Source organism: Hemitrygon akajei, unplaced genomic scaffold (assembly GCF_048418815.1).
Source record: "Hemitrygon akajei unplaced genomic scaffold, sHemAka1.3 Scf000171, whole genome shotgun sequence".
In the NCBI taxonomy this organism is placed as follows: Eukaryota; Metazoa; Chordata; class Chondrichthyes; order Myliobatiformes; family Dasyatidae; genus Hemitrygon; species Hemitrygon akajei.
In genome coordinates, this window is record NW_027332057.1 from 550,892 (window position 1) to 573,480 (window position 22,589).

Genomic DNA, 22,589 nt, shown 5'->3' on the forward strand with positions numbered 1-22,589 from the left:
GATAGAACTCTTAAAAATTGCGGAGTCAAGGGATATGGGGAGAAGGCAGGAACGGGGTACTGATTGTGGATGATCAGCCGTGATCAAATTGAATGGCGGTGCTGGCTCAAAAGGCTGAACTGCCTACACCTGCACCTATTGTCTATTATCAATTGACAAACCGTGAGACCCCACACACTCCTGGCAGGATCCTGACAAACTGTGAGACACCACACACGCCTGACAGGATGTGAGACCCCACAGTCCTAACCGGATACTGACACACGCTGAGACCCCTCACACCCCTAAACAGGTTCCTGACACACTACGGGAGCCCACACGTTCTTGACAGGGTCCTGACACAATGTGAGAACCCACACACAACTGCCAGGGTCCCGTCACACTGTGAGACACCACAGACTGCTGGAAGGGTCCTGACAAACTGTGAGACACCACACATCCCTGACAGGCTCCTGACACACTGTGAGAGCCCACACACCCCTGACAGGGTCCTGACACACTGTGAGACCCCCACACTCCCCTGACAGAGTCCTGACACACTGTGAGAGCCCACACACCCCTGACAGGGTCCTGACACACTGTGAGACCCCAACACTCCCCTGACAGAGTCCTGACACACTGTGAGACCCCACACTCCCCTGTCAGATTCCTGTCACACTGTGAAACCCCACAAACCCCTGACAGGGTCCTGACACACAGTGAGACCCCACACACCCTGACAGGGTCCTGACACACTGTGAGACCCCACACACACCTGACAGGCTCCTGAAACACTGAGACCCCACTCACACCTGGCACGATCCTGAAACAGTGTGAGACCCCAAACACGCCTGGCACGGTCCTGACAGGATGTGAGACCCCACACTCTTAACCAGATAGTGACACCCGCCGAGACCCCTCACATCCCTAAACAGGTTCCTGACAAACTACGAGTCTCCACACATTCCTGACAGGGTACTGACAGACTGTGAGACCCCACAGATGCCTAGCAGGGTGCTGACAATCTGTGAGACCCCATACGCCCCTGACCCGGTCCTGACACGCTGTGAGACATGAGACTCCACTGTAGGGTCCTGACACACTGTGAGACCCGTCCCACCCGTGACAGGGTCCTGACACACTGTGAGACCCCACATACCCCTGACAGGGTCCTGACACACTGTGAGACCCCACACACACCTGACAGGATCCTGACCCAATGTGAGTCCCCACACAGCCCTGACAGGGTCCTGACACACTGTGAGACCCAACACACCCATGACAGGTTCCTGACCCAATGTGAGACCCCACAGAGCCCTGACAGCGTCCTGACGCACTGTGAGACCCCGCACACATTTGCCAGTGTCCCGACACACCGTGAGACCCCACAAACCCGTGGCGGAGTCCTGACACACGGTGAGACCCGACACACCCCTGACATGATCCTGAGACACTGTGAGATGCAGCACACATTTCCCAGGGTCCCGACACACTGTGAGACACCACAGCCTGCAGGCAGGGTCCTGACACACTGTGACTCCCCACATACCCCTGACATGGTTCCGACAAACTTTGAGACCCCACACACCACTGCAAGGGTCCCGACACACTGTGAGACACCACATAACACTGACCGGTTCTAGATACACCACGAGATCCCACCCCCACCTTATAGGGTCCTGATACACTGGAATTTAGAAGAATGCGAGGTGATCTGATTGAAACATATAAGATTTTTAAGGGATTAGACACACTAGATACAGGAAACATGTTCCCCAGTCCAGAACCAGAGGCCACAGTTTAACAATAAGGCGAAGGCCATTTAGAACGGAGATCAGGAAAAACTTTTTCACCCAGAGAGTTGTGGATCTATGGAATGCTCTGCTTCAGAAAGCAGTGGAGACCATTTACTGGATGCTTTCAAGAAGCAGTTAGACAGAGTTCTTAAAGATTGCAGACTCAAGGGATGTGGAGAATGCAGGAACGGGGTACTGTTTGTGGATGATCAGCCGTGATCACATTGAATGGCGGTGCTGGCTCAAAAGGCTGAATTGCCTAAACCTGCACCTATTGTCTATTATCAATTGACAAACCCTGAGACCCCACACACTCCTGGCAGGATCCTGACACACTGTGAGACACCACACACCCCTGACAGGGTCCTGTCACACTGTGAGACCCCACACACCCCTGACAGGGTCCTGACACACTGTGAGACCCCACACACCCCTGGCACGGTCCTGACACAATGTGAGACCCCACACAGCCCTGACAGCGTCCTGACACACTGTGAGACCCCACACAGCCCTGACAGCGTCCTGACACACTGTGAGACCCCGCGCACATTTGCCAGGGTCCCGGAACACCGTGAGACCCACAAACCCGTGGCAGAGTCCTGACACACTGTGAGACCCGACACACCCCTGACAGGGTCCTGAGACACTGTGAGATCCAGCACACATTTGCCAGGGTCCCGACACACTGTGAGACCCAACACACCCCTGACAGGCTCCTGACACACTGTGAGACCCGACACACCCCTGACAGGGTCCTGAGACACTGTGCGACCCGACACTCCCCTGACAGCTTCCTGATACACCATGACATCCCACACACACATGATAGGGTCCTGATACACTGTAATTTAGAAGGATGCAAGTGGATCTGATAGAAACGCATAAGATTTTTAAGGGATTGGATACGCTAGAGACAGGAAACATGTGCCCGAGTCCAGAACAAGGTCCACAGCTAACAATAAGGGATAGGCCATTTAGAACAGAGCTGAGGAAGAACTACTTCACCCAGAGAGTTGTGGATCTATGGAATGCTCTGCTTCAGAAGGCAGTGGAGACCAATTCTCTGGATGCTTTCAAGAAAGAGTTAGATAGAGCTCTTAAAGATTGCGGAGTCAAGGGGTATGGGGAGAAGGCAGGAACGGGGTACTGATTGTGGATGATCAGCCGTGATCACATTGAATGGTGGTGCTGGCTCAAAAGGCTGAATTGCCTAAACCTGCACCTATTGTCTATTATCAATTGACAAACCCAGAGACCCCACACACTCTTGACAGGGTCGTGACACACTGTGAGACCCCACACAACCCTGGCTGGGTCCTGACACACAGTGAGACCCGACACACCGCTGACAGGGTCCTGACACACAGTGAGACCCCACAGATGCCTAGCAGTGCGCTGAAAATCTGTGAAACCCCATATGCCCCTGACAGGGTCCTGACACACTGTTAGACCCCACACACCCCTGACAGGGTCCTGACACACTGTGAGACCCCACACACCCTTGCCAGGGTCTCGATACACTGTGAGACACCACACACGACTGACAGGATGTTAGACCCCACAGTCCTAACCGGATACTGACACACGCTGAGACCCCTCACACCCCTAAACAGGTTAGTGACACACTACGGGTGCCTACACGTTCTTAACAGGGTCCTGACACAATGTGAGACCCCACAAACCCGTGGCAGAGTCCTAACACACTGTTAGACCTAACACAACTTTGACAGGGTCCTGACATAAAATGTGACCCCAAACAACCCAGGCAGGGTCTTGACTCACTGTGAGACCCCACACACCCCTGGTAGGGTCCTGACACACAGTGAGACCCCACAGATGCCCAGCAGGACGCTGACAATCTGTGAGACCCCATACGCCCTTGACATGGTATTGACACACTGTGAGATCCCACACACCCTTGACAGGGTCCCGATACACTGTGAGACCCCACACACACCTGACAGGGTCCTGACACACTGTGAGACCCCACACACAACTCACAGGGTACTGATACATTGTGAGACCCCACACACACCTGACAGTGTCCTGACACACTGTGAGACCCCACACACACCTGACAGTGTCCTGACACACTGTGAGACCCCACACACACCTGATAGGGTCCTGATACTCTGAAATTTAGAAGGATGCGGGGGGATCTGATTGTAATATATAAGATTTTTAAGGGATTGGACACGCTAGAGACAGGAAACATGTCTCTGAGACCAGAACAGGAGGCCACAGCCAACTATAAGGGGTAGGCCATTTAGACCGGAGTTCAGGAAAAACTTTTTTCCCCATAGAGTTATGGATCTATGGAATGCTCTGCTTCAGAAGGCAGTGGAGACCAATTCTCTGGATGCTTTCAAGAAAGAGTTAGATAGAGCTCTTAAAGATTGTGGAGTCAAGGGGTATGGGGAGAAGGCAGGAACGGGGTACTGTTTGTGGATGATCATGCATGATCACATTGAATGACGGTGCTGGCTCAAAAGGCTGAATTGCCTACACCTGCACCTATTGTCTATTATCAATTGACAAACCATGAGACCACACACACCCCTGACAGGGTCCTGACACACTGTTAGACCCCACACACCCCTGACAGGGTCCTGGCACACTGTGAGACCCCACACTCCCTTGACAGGGTCTCGATACACTGTGAGACCCCACACACCCCTGGCGGGGTCCTGACACACTGTGAGAACCCACACACCCCTGACAGGGTCCTGACACACTGTGAGAACCCACACACCCCTGGCGGGGTCCTGACACACAGTGAGACCTCACAGATGCCTAGTAGGGCGCTGACAATCTGGGAGACCCCATACGCCCCTGATAGGGTCCTGATACACGGGAATTTAGATGGATGCGAGGGGATCTGATTGAAATATATAAGATTTTTAAGGGATTGGACACGCTAGAGACAGGAAACATGTTCCCGAGACCAGAACAAGAGGCCACAGCTAACAATAAGGGGTAGGCCATCTAGAACGGAGTTCAGGAAAACCTTTTTCACCCAGAGAGTTGTGGATCTATGGAATGCTCTGCTTCAGAAGGCAGTGGAGACCAATTCTCCGGATGCTTTCAAGAAAGAGTTAGATAGAGCTCTTAAAGATAGCGGAGTCAAGGGATAAGCGGAGAAGGCAGGAATGGGGTACTGATTGTGGCTGATCAGCCATGATCACATTGAATGGCGGTGCTGGCTCAAAAGGCTGAATTGCCTGCACCTGCACCTATTGTCTATTATCAATTGACAAACCCAGAGACACCACACACCCCTGGCTGGGTCGTGACACACTGTGAGACCCCACACAACCCTGGCTGGGTCCTGACACACAGTGAGACCCCACACACCCCTGACAGGGTCCTGACACACTGTGAAACACCACAGACCCCTGGCAGGGTCCTGACACACAGTGAGACCCCACACACAACTCACAGGGTCCTGATACATTGTGAGACCCCACACACACCTGACAGTGTCCTGACACACTGTGAGACCCCACACACACCTGACAGTGTCCTGACACACTGTGAGACCCCACACACACCTGATAGGGTCCTGATACTCTGAAATTTAGAAGGATGCGGGGGGATCTGATTGTAATATATAAGATTTTTAAGTGATTGGACACGCTAGAGACAGGAAACATGTCTCTGAGACCAGAACAGGAGGCCACAGCCAACTATAAGGGGTAGGCCATTTAGACCGGAGTTCAGGAAAAACTTTTTTCCCCATAGAGTTATGGATCTATGGAATGCTCTGCTTCAGAAGGCAGTGGAGACCAATTCTCTGGATGCTTTCAAGAAAGAGTTAGATAGAGCTCTTAAAGATTGTGGAGTCAAGGGGTATGGGGAGAAGGCAGGAACGGGGTACTGTTTGTGGATGATCATGCATGATCACATTGAATGACGGTGCTGGCTCAAAAGGCTGAATTGCCTACACCTGCACCTATTGTCTATTATCAATTGACAAACCATGAGACCACACACACCCCTGACAGGGTCCTGACACACTGTTAGACCCCACACACCCCTGACAGGGTCCTGGCACACTGTGAGACCCCACACTCCCTTGACAGGGTCTCGATACACTGTGAGACCCCACACACCCCTGGCGGGGTCCTGACACACTGTGAGAACCCACACACCCCTGACAGGGTCCTGACACACTGTGAGAACCCACACACCCCTGGCGGGGTCATGACACACAGTGAGACCTCACAGATGCCTAGTAGGGCGCTGACAATCTGGGAGACGCCATACGCCCCTGATAGGGTCCTGATACACGGGAATTTAGATGGATGCGAGGGGATCTGATTGAAATATATAAGATTTTTAAGGGATTGGACACGCTAGAGACAGGAAACATGTTCCCGAGACCAGAACAAGAGGCCACAGCTAACAATAAGGGGTAGGCCATCTAGAACGGAGTTCAGGAAAACCTTTTTCACCCAGAGAGTTGTGGATCTATGGAATGCTCTGCTTCAGAAGGCAGTGGAGACCAATTCTCCGGATGCTTTCAAGAAAGAGTTAGATAGAGCTCTTAAAGATAGCGGAGTCAAGGGATAAGCGGAGAAGGCAGGAATGGGGTACTGATTGTGGCTGATCAGCCATGATCACATTGAATGGCGGTGCTGGCTCAAAAGGCTGAATTGCCTGCACCTGCACCTATTGTCTATTATCAATTGACAAACCCAGAGACACCACACACCCCTGGCTGGGTCGTGACACACTGTGAGACCCCACACAACCCTGGCTGGGTCCTGACACACAGTGAGACCCCACACACCCCTGACAGGGTCCTGACACACTGTGAAACACCACAGACCCCTGGCAGGGTCCTGACACACAGTGAGACCCCACACACTCCTGACAGGGTCCTGACACACTGTGAGACCCCACACACCCCTGACAGGCTCCTGAAACACTGGGACCCCCCACACACCTGGCACGGTCCTGACAGGATGTGAAACCCCTCACACTCCTAAACAGGTTCCTGACACCCTACCAGACTCCGCACATTTCTGACAGGGTCCTGACACACTGTAAGACCCCATACGCCCTTGACAGTGTCCTGATACACTGTGGGACCCCATATGCCCCTGACAGGATACTGACACACTGTTAGACCCCACACAAACCTGACAGGGTCCTGACACACTGTGAGACCCCACACACCTGACATGTTCCTGACACACTGTGCCCTCCCCATACATCCCTGGCAGAGGCCGGACACAGTGCATAACCCGACACACCCCTGACAGGTTTCGAACACACTTTGAGATCCCACGCATTCCACCCACCCACCCACAGTGCATGTTCTGATCAGCAAAGATGCTTCTTTGCATTTTGATTCAGTGACGGTGTGAGGGGAGGGTGAGCTGTGATTCCCCGACCTGTTCCTTTGACAGAATGCCCACTATCCTCTTATCTATCTCCATACGCCGCATCAACACTAGGGATTAAAAGATTCTTCCTCAGGAGCAATGATATCTGTGGCAGTAGTGAGAAGTTGTCCAGTACGGGACAGTTGAGGGTCAGTAAACTACCAGGGAAATACTCACCTTCACAGCACAATTAATGTGGAAATGTGATGACCTGGTGTTTATCTGGACCAGGCCTCTCTGTCCTGTCAGCGGTCTGTTAATTGAATTTACTTTACTGTCCGAACATCCATGGACAAATCCAATTTATGCAATAGCTTTGAGCTAACTCTTGTGTGCTTAAATACTGAGTTTTGAGTTGAGGCATCTAACAGTTTGTCCACTGTCTGTTCCCATGGAAGATGTTCAACAGAAACACAAGGAGACTCTGCGGGCACAAACTGAAACACTGAGAGTGAACACGATCCTGATGAGGGAGAAGGTGAAGGATTTCCAGCTGGTTGATCGATACGCTGAGCTCACGGTCATTTCTATTGTTCGAGATCGGAGACTGGTGGAACATGAGCTGCTGGCAAGAGGCAGAGACCACGAGGAGTGGAGAGAGAAACATCTCCGCGGAGAGCTGGAAAAAATCCGGACTGATCAGTTGTTCCAGAGCAGCTTTTCCCGGAGTAATTCCAAATCTGGGAGTTCAGCAGCAATGGCTGGAGTCCCGGGGATAGGGAAGACAACAATGGTACAAAAGATTGTTTATGACTGGGCCACAGGGACAATATACCAACAGTTCCAATTTGTCTTCAGTTTCAAATTCCGCGATTTAAACTCCATTAACTGTAGAATAAACCTGAAGGAACTGATTCTGGATCAGTATCCTTACTTTGGGAATATCCTGAGAGAGGTTTGGAAGAACCCAGAGGGATTGCTGTTTATATTCGATGGTTTGGATGAATTCAATGACAAAATCGATTTTGCTGACAGTCAGAGAGACACAGAACCTCGGTCAACATGCACAGATCCTGAATTCAAGTGCAAGGTGTCTGACATTGTGCACAGTTTAATCCAGCACAAGCTGCTCCCAGGGTGTTCAGTGCTAGTGACCACCCGCCCAACTGCGTTACATTTATTGGAAAAGGCTGAGATCGGTACCGAAGCTGAAATCCTGGGATTTTCTGGTGAGGAAAGGAAGGAATATTTCATGAGGTATTTTGAAGATCAGACGGTGGCGGAAGCTGTTTTCAAACACGTGAAGGAGAACGAGATCCTGTACACCATGAGCTACAACCCCTCCTACTGCTGGATCCTCGCTCTGACACTGGGCCCCTTTTTCACACAAAGAGTCAGGGACCGGCAGCGAGTTCCCAAGACCATCACCCAACTGTACTCCTACTATATTTACAACATCCTGAAAAACCATGGCCGTGAGATTGAGAACCCCCGTGATGTGTTACTCAGGGTTGGTCAGATGGCCTTCAGAGGAGTGTCTGAGAGGAAGATTGTGTTTACAGATAGAGATTTGATCAAGTACAACCTGCAGCCTTCCCTGTTCCTGTCCGGGTTCCTGATGGAGCTTTTGGAGAGAGAGAATTCTGCCCGGAGTGTGGTGTACACATTCCCACACCTCACCATCCAAGAGTTTGTAGCTGCAGTCGCACAATTCCTGATTCAAGATGGCAGAGATATTATGAAACTCCTCACTGAAGCCCACTGCGTGAAGGATAGGCGGTTTGAGGTATTTCTCCGTTTTGTTGCTGGACTCTCCAACCCAATGACTGCTCGGGGCCTGGAGGAGTTTCTGGGTCCATTTCCTCATCACACAACCTGCCGGGTGATTGACTGGATGATGGAGGAGGTTAAACGCCAGAGTGGAGACACGAGGAGGGAAGCTGGTAAAAGGAGCTTCCTGAACACATTGCACTACCTGTTTGAGTCTCAGAATCGTGGACTGGCTCAGGCCGCACTGGGATCTGTGGAAACACTTTCATTCAGTGGAATGACACTGACCCCGATTGACTGCGCGGTCCTGTCTCATGCCATCGGACTCTGTGATACAATAAAACACCTCAACCTGGCTCTCTGCCACATTCAGTGTGAAGGAATCCAGCGGCTGGGACCCGGGCTGCACAAGTGCCAGGAGTTGAGGTAACTTGATTTATCTCTCACTCTGAACTGTGAAACTGTCTCATTGTGTTGTTTCAATGTAAAGGAATTTTGGTAAATTTGTAGTAAATCGGATTGTGAAGAATTGTGACAAATGCCCAGGGGATCGTTCAGTAATTCCCCAAGGACGGGAGGGTTCTGTGGTTCCTTGTGAAGGGATGTTGGAGACTTCATCAAATCAGATAACAATGGCCATTGGTATAATGGTAGTAAATCACAGGAATGGCCGTGTTTCCTGCTGCCTGTGACACGTCCATTGACAATGTTCCTTCTCACTGTTACTGACACCCAGACCGACACTGACTGCAGAAGGTGGGTCAGAGATTCACACCCCCTTCCCGGTGAGGGACAAGAGATCGTCAGCAGACTGTCCCAGTGAGAAGGAAAGAAATACCATTGTGAGATTGTCCTCCCACTGCCTTTCCCCGTGTGTGACTTTGCTCACCTCCAGATACGCAAAGAGCGAGGGCGCATCTCCTCTGGGGCTCTGTTCAGACCCAACACACACGTACAGAAAATTTCTGCCTCCTGTTGTCTTGTAGGATTATCGTTTACCCTTGGAATCCTCCTGTGGGACCTCTCATCCCAATCCCCCTTCCATTCTTTGGAATCTCACCCCCATCCCCATTCCTCCAGTGGGCTCTCTATTACTCTTTCCTCATCCTCCTGTGGGATGTCTTTTCCACACAACCCCCCCTCCCTTCCTGTGAGATCTCTCCTCCCCATCCCCCTTCCTCTTGTGAGATCTCTCCTCCCCATCCATCTTCCTCCTGTGAGATCTCTCTTCCCCATCTCCCTTTCACCTATGAGATCGCTGTTCCCCATTCCCCATCCTTCTATGGATTTCCCTTTCCCATCCCTTTCTGCTGTTGGAACTCTCTCCCCCATCGACTTCCTCCTGTGGGATCTCTCTCCCCATCGACTTCCGCCTGTCGGATCTCTCTTTGGCATGCCCCATTGTCCTGTGCAATTTCTCTTCCCCAACCCCCTTTCTCCTGTGAGATTTATCTTCCCAATCCCACATTCTGCTGTGGAAACTCTCTTCCACATCTCTCCTCCTCCTGGCCGATCTCTCAACCCCTTCCCACTTCATCCTGTTTAATCTCTCTTTATATCCCGCTTCCTCCTGTGGGATCTATCTTCCCCATCCCCTTCCTGTGAGATCTCTCTTCCCCATCCCCCTTCTTCTTGTGGGATCTCTCCTCCCCATCCCTCTTCCTCCTGTGAGATCTGTCTTCCCCATCTCCCTTTCATCCTGTGGGATTTCTCTTCCCCATCTCCCTTTCACCTATGAGATCGCACTTCCCCATCCCCCTTCCTTCTATGGATTTCTCTTCCCTATCCCTTCCTGCTGTTGGAATTCTCTTCCCCATACCCATTCCTCCTGTGCGATCTCTCTCCCCCATTGACTTCTTCCTGTCGGATCTCTCTTTGGTATGCCCCATTGTCCTGTGGGTTCCCTCTTCCCCATCCCCCTTCCTCCTGTGGGTTCCCTCTTCCCCATCCCCCTTCCTCCTGTGGGATTTCTTTTCCCCATCCCCCTTCCTCCTGTGGGATCTCGCTTCCCCATCCCCTTCCTCCTTTGGTATCTCTCTTCCCCATCCCCATCCCCATTTCGCCTGTGGGAACTCTTCTCCCCATAGAATCTTAAAATCATAGCACACTACAGCACAGAAAAGAAGCCATTCAGTCCTTCTAGTCTGTACCAAAACCTTATTCTGCTAGTCCAATTGACCTGCACCCAGTCCATAACCCTCCAGTCCTCTCCCATCCATGTAGCTACCCAATTTATTCTTAAAGCTTAAGACTGTCCACATTTTCCACATCAGATGGCAGCTCGTTCCACACACTCACCACCCTCTGAGTGAAGAAGTTCCTCCTATTGCTCCCCCTAAACCTTTCCCCTTTCACGCTGAAGCCATGTCTTCTCATATTTATCTCTCCTAATCTATGTGGAAAGAGTCTATTCACATTTACCCTGTCTATACCCTCATAATTTTGTGAACCTCTATCCAATCTCCCCTCATTCTTCTATGCTCGAAGGAATAAAGTCCTAACCTGTTCAATCTTTCCTTGTAACTCAACTCCTGAAGAACTGGCAACATCCTAGTAAATCTTCTCTGCACTTTTTCAAACTTACTGATACCCTTCCTATAGTTAGGTGATCAAAACTGCACACAATACTCCAAATTTGGCCTCACCAATGTCTCATACAACCTCAACATAATATTCCAACTCCTATACTCAATACTTTGATTTATTAATGCCAGGATGCCAAAAGCCTTCTTTACAACCCTCTCCACCTGTGATGCCACTTTCAGGGACTTATGTATCGGAACTCTCAGATCCCTTTGTTCCTCCGCACTCTTCAGTGCCCTAACTTTTATCGTGTATGTCGTACCTCGATTTGTCCTTCCAAAATGGAACACCTCACACTTGTCTGTATTAAACTCCATCTGCCATTTTCTTGCCCATTCTTCCAGTTGGTCCAGATCCCTCTGCAAGTTTTGAAAGCCTTCCTCGCTTTCCACAACGCCTCTATCTTAGTGTCATCAGTAAACTTGCTGATCCAATTTATCACATTATCATCTAGATCATTGATATAGACAACAAACAACAATGGTCCCAGCACAGATCCCTGAGATACACCACTGGTCTCAGGCCTCCAGTCTGAGAAGCAATCATCCACTACCACTCTCTGTCTTCTCCCACACAGCCAATTTGAATCCAGTTTACAACCTCACCAGGGATACCTAGTGTCTGGACTTTTAGAACTAATCTCTTATGTGGGACCTTGTCAAAGCCCTTACAAAAGTCCATGTAGACAACATCCACAGCCTTTCCTTCATATGCATTCTTGGTAACCTCCTCGAAAAACACTACAAGATTCATTAAACAGGATCTACCACATATAAAGCCATGTTGACTATCTTTTATCAGCCCTTGGCTGTCCAAATCCTTGTATATCCGATCTCTCAGAACACCTTCTGAAAATTTACCTACTACTGATGTCAGGCTTACTGGTCTGTAATTATCTGGTGTACTTTTGGAGCCTCTTTCAAACAACGAAACAACATGAGCTACCCTCCAATACTCCGGCACCTCACCCGTGGCTGAGGACATTTTAAATATTTCTGCCAGGGCCCCTGCAATTTCTACATTTGTCTCTCTCAAGGTCCGAGGAAATATCATGTCAGGCCCGGGGGATTTATCTACCTTTATTCACTGTAAGGGAGCAAGCAGTTCCTCCTCTTTAATCTCTATATGTTCCATGACACTACTGTTTGTTTGCCTTAATTCCATATACGCTATGCCAGTTTCCTGAGTAAACACTGACGCAAAAAAACTGTTTAAGATCTTCCCCATCTCCTGAGGCTCCACACATAGACGACCACTCTGATCTTCCAAGGGACCAATTTTGTCCTTTACTGTCCTTTTACTCTCAATATACTTGTAGAAACCCTTCGGGTTTACCTTCACATTATCTTCCAAAGCAACCTCATGTCTTCTTATTGCCTTCCTGATTCCTTTCTTTAGTATTCGCTTACATTTTCTGTACTCTTCAAGTACCTCATTTGTTCCTTGTTGCCTGTACCTGCTAAACACCTACTTAACCAGATCGCCAATATCCCTTGAAAACCAAGTTCCCTTTGCCTGTTAACTTTGCCTTTAATCCTGGCAGGAACATGCAAACTCTGCACTCTCAAAATTTCACCCTTGAAGGCGTTCCACTTACTGAACACATCCTTGCCAGAAAACAACTTATCCCAATTCAGTCTTCCCAGATACTCTCTCATTTCAACAAAATTGGCCCTTCTCCAATTCAGAACCTTAACTGGTGGACCAGTCCTATCCTTATCCATAATTATCTTGAAACTAATGACATTATGTTCACTGGACCCAAATTGTTCACCTACATATACTTCTGTCACCTGACCTGTCTGGTTCCCTAATAGGAGATCAGGTATTGCACCCTCTCTCGTTGGTACCTCAATATATTGATTTAGAAAACTTTCCTGAACACATTTGACAAACTCCACGCCATCTAACCCTTTCTCAGAGTGGGAGTCCCCGTCAATATGTGGAAAGTTAAAATCCCCTACGATTACAACTTCCTGTTTCTTACATTGGTGTGCTACCTCTCTACAGATTTGCTCCTCCAATTCTCTCTGACTATTGGGCGGTCTATAATACAACCCTATTCGTGTGGTCACACCTTTCCCGTTCCTCAGCTCCACCCATATGACCTCTGTAGACGAACCCTCCGGGCTGTCCCGTCTACGCACAGCTGTGATATTCTCCCTGACTAGTAATGCCACTCCTCCGCCTTTCATCCCTCCCCCTATCACGTCTGAAACAATGGAAACCCGGAACATGAAGCTGCCAGTCCTGCCCCTCCTGCAAACCAAGTCTTACTAATAGCAATAATGTCGATATAATCGTGCCAATCCACTCCCTAAGCTCATCTGCCTTACCTGCAATACTCCTTGCATGGAAATAGATGCACCTGAGAACATTTCTATCACGTACAAACCTTTGATATCTGTCTATATAAGCAGTCCTCGCATGACCCTTACCCTCCTCCACCTCACTATCCGCTCTAACACTCTGGTTTCCCTCCCCCTGCAATCTAATTTAAAACCCCCGGAGGAGAACTTGCTAACCTACCGCAAGGATATTAGTCCCGTCCAGTTCAGGTGCAAACTGTCCAATTCGAAATGGTCGCACCTCCCCTGGAAGAAAGCCAAATTGTCCAGAAACATGAACCCCTCCCTCATGCACCATCCCCTCAGCCTCGTATTTAGCTGCATTATCTTCCTATTTCTAGCCTCACTAGCACGTGGCACGGGTAGCAATCCACCTGTGAGATCTCGCTTTCCCATCCACCTTTCATCCTCTGGCCTCCCTGTTCCCACTCCCACTTCCTTTCAACTGTTGGATCTCTCCTCAGCATCCACCATCCTCCTGTGGGCGCTCTGTTCCCTATACACCTTCCTCCTGTGGGATCTCTCATCACCAGCTCCCTTCCTCCTGATGAATCTCTCTTCCCCATCCCCATTCCTACAGTGGAATCTCTCTTCTCCACCCGCCATGCTCCTGTCGGATCTCTCTTCCGCATCGCCTTTCACCCTCTGGGGCCTCTGTTCCGATCACACTTCCATCTGTGGGATTTAAACTCCCCACCCCTTTCTTCCTGTGGGAACTCTCTTCCCTATCCCATTTCCTACTGTGGGATCTCTCTTCCTCTTCCACCGGGGGGATATCTCATCCCCATCGTCTTTCTTACAGAGGGAATTCTCTTCCCCATCTCCCTTCCTCCTGTGGGAACTCTTACCCATCCACCTTGCTCCTCGGGTTTATCTCTTCCCCATCACCATTCCTCCATAGTGCTCGCTCATCCATCCGACATCCTTCTTTGGGATCTCTCATCCCCATCCCACTTCCTCCGATGGGATTTATCTTCCCCACCACCTTTCTTCCTGTGGGATCTCTCTTACCCATCCTCTTACTCCTGTAGGTCCTCTGTTCGAATACCCGCCACTTCCTGTCGGATACACCCACATCCAGTGGGGTCACTCTTCAGAAGGAATGGGGAAGGGGAAGGGAGATCCAACAGCAGGAAGAATGGGAAGAGAGATCCCACAGGAGGAAGGGGGAACGGGAAGAGAGATCCCACAGTAGGAAGGTGAATGGGGATGGGAGATCCCACAGGAGGAAGGGGAATGGGGAAGATGGATCCCAGAGGAGGAAGGGACATGAGAAAGAAAGATTCCACAGGGAGAGGGGAATGGGAACAGAGGCCCAACAGCAGTAAGTGGTACAGTGAAGAGAGAGCGCAGAGGAGGTCAGATGGACGAGTGATCTAAAACCAGGAAGGGGAATGTGGAAGGGAGATCCCATAAGAAGAGTGTGATTCCCTATTTCCCTTTCTCCTGTGCGGCCTCCGTCCCCATCCCCACACTTCCTGTGGGATTGCTCTTCCCCATCCCCCTTCCTCCTGTGGGATCTCTCTTCCCCATCCCCCTTCCTCTTGTGGTATCTCTCTTCCCCATCCCCCTTCCTCCAGTGGGAACTCTCTTCCACATCCCCCTTCCTCCTGTGGGATCTCTCGTCCCCATGCCCCTTCCTCCGTGGGACATCTCTTCCACATCCCCCTTCCTCCTGTAGTATCTCTCTTCCCCATCCCACTTCCTCCTGTATGATCTCTCTTCCACATCCCCCTTCCTCCTGTGGGATAACTCTTCCCCATCCCCCTTCCTCCGGTGTGTCATCTCTACCCAATCACACTTCCTCCTGTGTGATCTCTCTTCCCCATCCACCTTCCTCCTGTTGGATCTCTCTTCCCCATCCCCCTTCCTCCTGTGGGAACTCTCCGTCCACATCCCGCTTCGTCCAGTGGGATCTCTCTTCCCCATCCCCCTTCCTCCTGTGGGTTCTCTCTTCCCCATTCCACTTCCTCCTGTGGGATTGCTCTTACCCATCCCCCTTTCTTCCTGTGGCAGCTCTCTTCCCAAACCCGTCTTTTGGATCTCCCTTCCCCTTCCTCTTACTCCTGTAGGGCCTCTGTTCGAATACCCGCCACTTCCTGTGTGCTACACCAACATCCTGCGGGGTCTCTCTTCAGAAGGAATGGGGAAGGGGAAGGGAGATCCAACAGCAGGAAGGATGGGAAGAGAGATCCCACAGGAGGAAGGGGGAATGGGAAGAGAGATCCCACAGGAGGAAGGGGAATGGGGAAGGGAGATCCCACAAGAGGAAAGGGAATGTGGAAGGGAGATCCCATAAGAAGAGTGTGATTCCCTACCTCCCTTTCTCCTGTGCGGCCTCCGTCCCCATCCCCACACTTCCTGTGGGATCACTCTTCCCCATCCCCCTTCCTCCTTCGGGTTCTCTCTTCCCCATCCCCATTCCACTGTGGGTCCACTGTTCTCATGCCCCCTCAACCTGTGGGATCTCTCTTTCCCAAACCCATTCCTCCTGAAGAATCTCTCCGACTCATCACCCATCCTCCTGTATGATCTCTCTTCCGCATCCCACTTCGTCCTGTATGATCTCTCTTCACCATCCCTCCTCTTCCTGTGGGATCTCTCTTCCCCATCCCCCTTCCTCCTGTATGATCTCTATTCACCGTCCCTCTTCCTCCTGTGGGATCTCTCTTCCCCACCCCCTTTCTTCATGTGGGATCTCTCTTACCCATCCCACATACTCCTGTGGGTTCTCTGTCACCCATCCTCCAATCTTCTTGTGGGATCTCCCTTCCACATCTTTCTTCCACTTCACGGATCTATCTCTTCCCCAACTCCCTTCCATCTGTGGGATCTCTCTACACCATCCCCCTTCATGTTGTTGGGCCTCTGTTACCTTTCCACACTTCCTGTGGCATCAGTCATTCTCATCTCCCTTCCTCCAGTGGGATCTCCCTTCCCCATCTCCCTTCCTACAGTGGGATCTCTCTTCCCCATCTCCTTTCCTCTTGTGGTATCTCTCTTCCCCATCCCCCTTCCTCCAGTGGGAACTCTCTTCCACATCCCCCTTCCTCCAGTGGGAACTCTCTTCCACATCCCCCTTCCTCCTGTGGGATCTCTCGTCCCCATGCCCCTTCCTCCGTGGGACATCTCTTCCACATCCCCCTTCCTCCAGTAGTATCTCTCTTCCCCATCCCCCTTCCTCCGGTGTGTCATCTCTACCCCATCACCCTTCCTCCTGTGTGATCTCTCTTCCCCATCCACCTTCCTCCTGTTGGATCTCTCTTCCCCATCCCCCTTCCTCCTGTGGGAACTCTCCGTCCACATCCCCCTTCGTCCTGTGGGATCTCTCTTCCCCATCCCCCTTCCTCCTGTGGGTTCTCTCTTCCCCATTCCACTTCCTCCTGTGGGATTGCTCTTACCCATCCCCCTTTCTTCCTGTGGCATCTCTCTTCCCAAACCCGTCTTTTGGATCTCCCTTCCCCTTCCTCTTACTCCTGTAGGGCCTCTGTTCGAATACCCGCCACTTCCTGTGTGATACACCAACATCCTGCGGGGTCTCTCTTCAGAAGGAATGGGGAAGGGGAAGGGAGATCCAACAGCAGGAAGGATGGGAAGAGAGATCCCACAGGAGGAAGGGGGAATGGGAAGAGAGATCCCACAGGAGGAAGGGGAATGGGGAAGGGAGATCCCACAGGAGGAAGGGGAATGGGGAAGAGAGATCCCAGAGGAAGAAGGGGGATAGGGAAGAGAGATCCCACAGGAGGATGGGGGATGGGGAATTGAGATCCCAGAGGAGGAAGGGACATGAGAAAGACAGATTCCACATTAAGAGGGGAATGGGAACAGAGGCCAAACAGCAGGAATGGGTACGGTGAAAAGTGTTCCCAGAGGAGGTCAGATGGACGAGTGATCTAAAACCAGGAAGGGGAATGTGGAAGGGAGATCCCATAAGAAGAGTGTGATTCCCTATCTCCCTTTCTCCTGTGCGGCCTCCGTCCCCATCCCCACACTTCCTGTGGGATCGCTCTTCCCCATCCCCCTTCCTCCTGTGGGTTCTCCCTTCTTCATCCCCCTTCCCCTGTGGCATCTCTCTTCCTCATCCCCGTTCCTCCTGTGGGTCCTCTGTTCTCATGCCCCCTCAACCTGTGAGATCGCTCTTTCCCAAAACCATTCCTCCTGAGGAATCTCTCCGACTCATCACCCATCCTCCTGTATGATCTCTCCTCCCCATCCCCTTTCCTCCTGTATGATATCTCTTCCCCATCCCCCTTCCTCCGGTGGGACATCTCTTCCACATCCCACTTCCTCCTGTGGTATCTCTCTTCCCCATCCCGCTTCCTCATGTGGAATCTCTCTTCCCCATCACCCTTCCTCCTGTGGGATCTCTCCTTCCACATCCCCTTTCCTCCTGTGGGATCTCTCTTCCACATGCCCCTTCCTCCTGTGGGATTTCTCTTCCCCATCCCCCTTCCGCCTGTGGTATCTCTCTTCCCCATCCCCGGAGGGATCTCTCTTCCCCATCCCCCTTCCTCTTCTGGTATCTCGCTTCCCCATCACCGTTCCTCCTGTGGGATCTCTCTTCCACATACCCCTTCCTCCAGTGGGATCTCTCTTCCCCATGCCCCTTCCTCTGGTGGGGCGTCTCTTCCACATCCCCCTTCCTCCTGAGGGATCTCTCTTCCCCATCCCCCTTCCGCCTGTGGTATCTCTCTTCCCCATCCACCTTCCTCCTGTGGGATCTCTCTTCCCCATCCACCTTCGGCCTGTTGTGTCTTTGTTCGCATCCCCCCCACTTCCTGTGGGATCCTACCCCATCCCCCCTCCTGCTTTTAGATCGCTCGTCCAACCTACCTCCTCCTGATCTCTCTTCGCAATCCGCCTTCTTGCTGTTCGGCCTCGGTTCCCATTCCCCTCTTCCTGTGGCATCTGTCTGTCTCATCTTCCTTCCTCCAGTGGGATCTTTCTTCCCCATTCCTCTTCCTCCTTTGTGAACACTCGTCCATCTGAATTTCTCCTGTGGGATCTCTATTCCCCATCTCCATTTCTCGTGTGGGTCTATCTGTTTCACATCCCCCTTCATCCGATGGGATTTATCTTCCCCACCACCTCTCTTCCTGTGGGATATCTCTTCCCTAATCCTGCTGCTGGATCTCCCTTCCCCTCCCCCCTTCATGCTGCGCGTTCTCTCTTCCCCATCCCCCTTCCTCCTGAGGGATCCCACTTCCCCATCGCTTTTCCACCTGAGGGATCTCTAAGCCATACCCTTTCCTCATCTTGGATCTCTCTTCCAAATCTCCCTTCCTCCTGTGAGATCTCTGTTCCCATTCCCCTCTTCCTGTGGCATGTGTCTTTCTCGTGACCCTTCCTCCTGTGGGATCTCTCTTCCTCTTCCTCCGGTGGGATATCTCATACCCATCCTCTTTCTTACAGTGGGATCTCTGTTCCCCATCCGCCTTCCTCCTGTGGGATTGCTCTTCCCCATCCCCCTTCCGCCTCTGGGACATCTCTTCTACATCCCCCTTCCTCCTGTGGGAACTCTCATCCCCATCGCCCTTCCTCCTGTGGTATCTATCTTCCCCAACACCCTTCCTCCTGCAGTATCTCTCTTCCACATCCCCCTTCCTCCGGTGGGTCATCTCTTCCCCATCCCCCTTCCCCCGGTGGGTCATCTCTTCCCCATCTCCCTTACTCCAGTGGGATCTCTCTTCCCCATCCCCCTTCCTCCTGTGGGATCTCTCCTTCCACATCCCCCTTCCTCCTGTGGGATCTCTCCTTCCACATCCCCATTCGTCCTGTGGGATCTCTCTTCCACATCCCCCTTCCTCCTGTGGGATCTCTCCTTCCACATCCCCATTCGTCCTGTGGGATCTCTCTTCCACATCCCCCTTCCTCCAGTGGGATCGCTCTTCCCCATGCCCCTTCCTCCGGTGGGACATCTCTTCCCCATCGCCCTTCCTCCTGTGGTATCTTTCTTCTCCATCCCTCTTACTCCTGTGGGATCTCTCTTCCACATCCCCCTTCCTCCGGTGGGTCATCTGTTTCCCATCCCCCTTTCTCCTGTGGGTCATCTCTTCCCCATCACCCTTCCCCCTGTGGGAACTCTCTTCCGCATTCCTCTTCCTCCTTTGTGATCACTCGTCCATCTGATTTTCTCCTGTTGGATCTCTATTCACCATCTCCCTTTCTCCTGTGGGGCCTCTGTTCCCATTCCCCACTCTTCTTTTGGAATCTCTCCTCCACATCTTCCTTCATATTGAGGGATCTATCTGTTCCACAACCCCCTTCCTCCTGTGGGATCTCTGTTCCCTATCCCTCTTCCTCCTGTGGGATCTCACTTCCCCATCGCTTTTCCTCCTGTGCAATCTCTTATCCCTCCCCCTTCCTCATGTTGGATCTCTCTTCCAAATCCCCCTTCCTCCTGTGGGATCTCTGTTCCCATTCGCCTCTTCCTGTGACATCTGTCTTTCTCATGTCCCTTCCTCCTATGGGATCTCTCTTCCTCTTCCTCCTGTGGGATCTCTCTTCCTCTTCCTCCTGTGGGATCTCTCTTCCTCTTCCTCCGGTGGGATATCTCATCCCCATCGTCTTTCTTACAGTGGGATCTCTCTTCCCCATCCCCCTTCCTCCTGTGGGAATTCTCTTCCCCATCTCCCTTCCTCCTGTGGGATCTCTTACCCATCCCCCTTCCTCCTCTGGTTTGTCTCTTCCCCATCCCCATTCCTCCTTTGGGATCGCACGTCCATTCGACATCCTTCTTTGGGATCTCTCATCCCCATCCCACATCCTCCGATGGAATTTATCTTCCAAACCCCTTTCTTCATGTGGGATCTCTCTTCCCAAACCCGTCTGTTGGATCTCACTTCCCCTTCCTCCTTCATGCTGTGAGCTCTCTCTTCCCCATCCCCCTTCCACCTGTATGAACTCTCTTCCCCATCCCTCTTCCTCCTGTATGATCTCTCTTCACCATCCCTACTCTTCCTGTGGGATCTCTCTTCACCAACCCCCTTCCTCCTGTGGGATATTTCCTTCCCGATCCCCCTTCCTCATGTTGGATCTCTCTTCCAAATCCCCCTTTATGCTGTGGGCTCTCTCTTTCCCAGCCCCCTTCCTCCTGTGGGATCAGTGTTCCCTATCCCTCTTCCTCCTGTGCTTTCTCTCTTACCCATCCCCCTTCCTCATGTTGGATCTCTCTTCCAAATCCCCCTTCCTCCTCTGGGATCTCTGTTCCCATTCCCCTCTTCCTGTGACATCTGTCTTTGTCGTGTCCCTTCCTCCTGTGGGATCTCTCTTCATCTTCCTCCTGTGGGATATCTCTTCCTCTTCCTCCGGTGGGATATTTCATCCCCATCGTCTTTCTTACAGTGGGATCTCTCTTCCCCATCCCCCTTCCTCCTGTGGTAATTCTCTTCCCCATTCCCCTTCCTCCTGTTGGATATCTCTTCCCCATCCCCCTTCCTCCGGTGGGTCATCTCTTCCCCATCCCCCTTCCTCCGGTGGGTCATCTCTTCCCCATCACCCTTCCTCCTGTGGGATCTCTCTTCTTCTTCCTCCGGTGGGATATTTCATTCCCATCGTCTTTCCTGCAGTGGGATCTCTCTTCCCCATCCCCCTTCCTCCTGTGGGATCTCTTACCCATCCCCATTCCTCCTTTGTGATTGCTCGTCCATCCGACATCCTTCTTTGGGATCTCTCATCCCCATCCCACTTCCTCCGATGGGATTTATCTTCCCCACCACCTTTCTTCCTGTGGGATCTCTCTTCACAAACCCGTCCGTTGGATCTCTCTTCCCCTTCCTCCTTCATGCTGTGAGCTCTCTCTTCCACACCCCCTTTCTTCCTGTGGGATCTCTCTTACACATCCTCTTACTCCTGTAGGGCCTCTGTTCGTATACCCGCAACTTCCTGTCAGATATACCCACATCCTGAGGGGTCTCTCTTCAGAAGGAATGGGGAAGGGGAAGGGAGATCCAACAGCAGGAAGGATGGGAAGAGAGATCCCACAGTAGGAAGGGGGAACGGGAAGAGAGATCCCACAGGAGGAAGGTGAATGGGGAAGGGAGATCCCACAGGAGGAAGGGGAATGGGGAAGAGAGATCCCAGAGGAAGAAGGGGGATGGGGAAGAGAGATCCCAGAGGAAGAAGGGACCTGAGAAAGACGGATTCCGCAGGAAGAGGGGAATGGGAACAGAGGCCCAACAGCAGTAAGTGGTACAGTGAAGAGAGAGCCCAGAGGAGGTCAGATGGACGAGTGAACTAAAACCAGGAAGGGGAAAGTGGAAGGGAGATCCCATAAGAAGAGTGTGATTCCCTATCTCCCTTTCTCCTGTGCGGCCTCCGGCCGTCCCCATCCCCACACTTCCTGTGGGATCGCTCTTCCCCATCCCCCTTCCTCCTGTGGGTTCTCTCTTCCCCATCCCCCTTCCCCTGTGGCATCTCTCTTCCCCATCCCCGTTCCTCCTGTGGGTCCTCTGTTCTCATGCCCCCTCAACCTGTGGGATTCTCTTTCCCAAAACCATTCCTCCTGAGGAATCTCTCCGACTCATCACCCATCCTCCTGTATGATCTCTCTTCCCCATCCCCTTTCCTCCTGTATGATATCTTTTCCCATCCCCCTTCCTCCGGTGGGACATCTCTTCCACATCCCACTTCCTCCTGTGGGCTCTCTCTTCCCCATTACCCTTCCTCCTGTGGAATCTCTGTTCCCAATACCCCTTCCTCCTCTGGGATCTCTCCTTCCACATCCCCTTTCCTCCTGTGGGATCTCTCTTCCACATGCCCCTTCCTCCGGTGGGTCATCTCTT

General features: G+C 51.7%; 1 protein-coding gene across 3 annotated transcripts in view; it reads left to right on the plus strand.

The window, feature by feature from the left end:
• LOC140724182 (NACHT, LRR and PYD domains-containing protein 3-like) overlaps positions 1-22,589 on the plus strand; it is a 431,143-nt gene that overhangs the window by 376,239 nt on the left and 32,315 nt on the right. For all 3 annotated transcript variants that reach the window (XM_073038668.1, XM_073038667.1, XM_073038669.1), the window contains one exon: positions 7,564-9,301. In XM_073038668.1, coding sequence (XP_072894769.1) covers positions 7,564-9,301 — 1,738 coding nt within the window. The remainder of the gene's footprint in view (positions 1-7,563; positions 9,302-22,589) is intronic.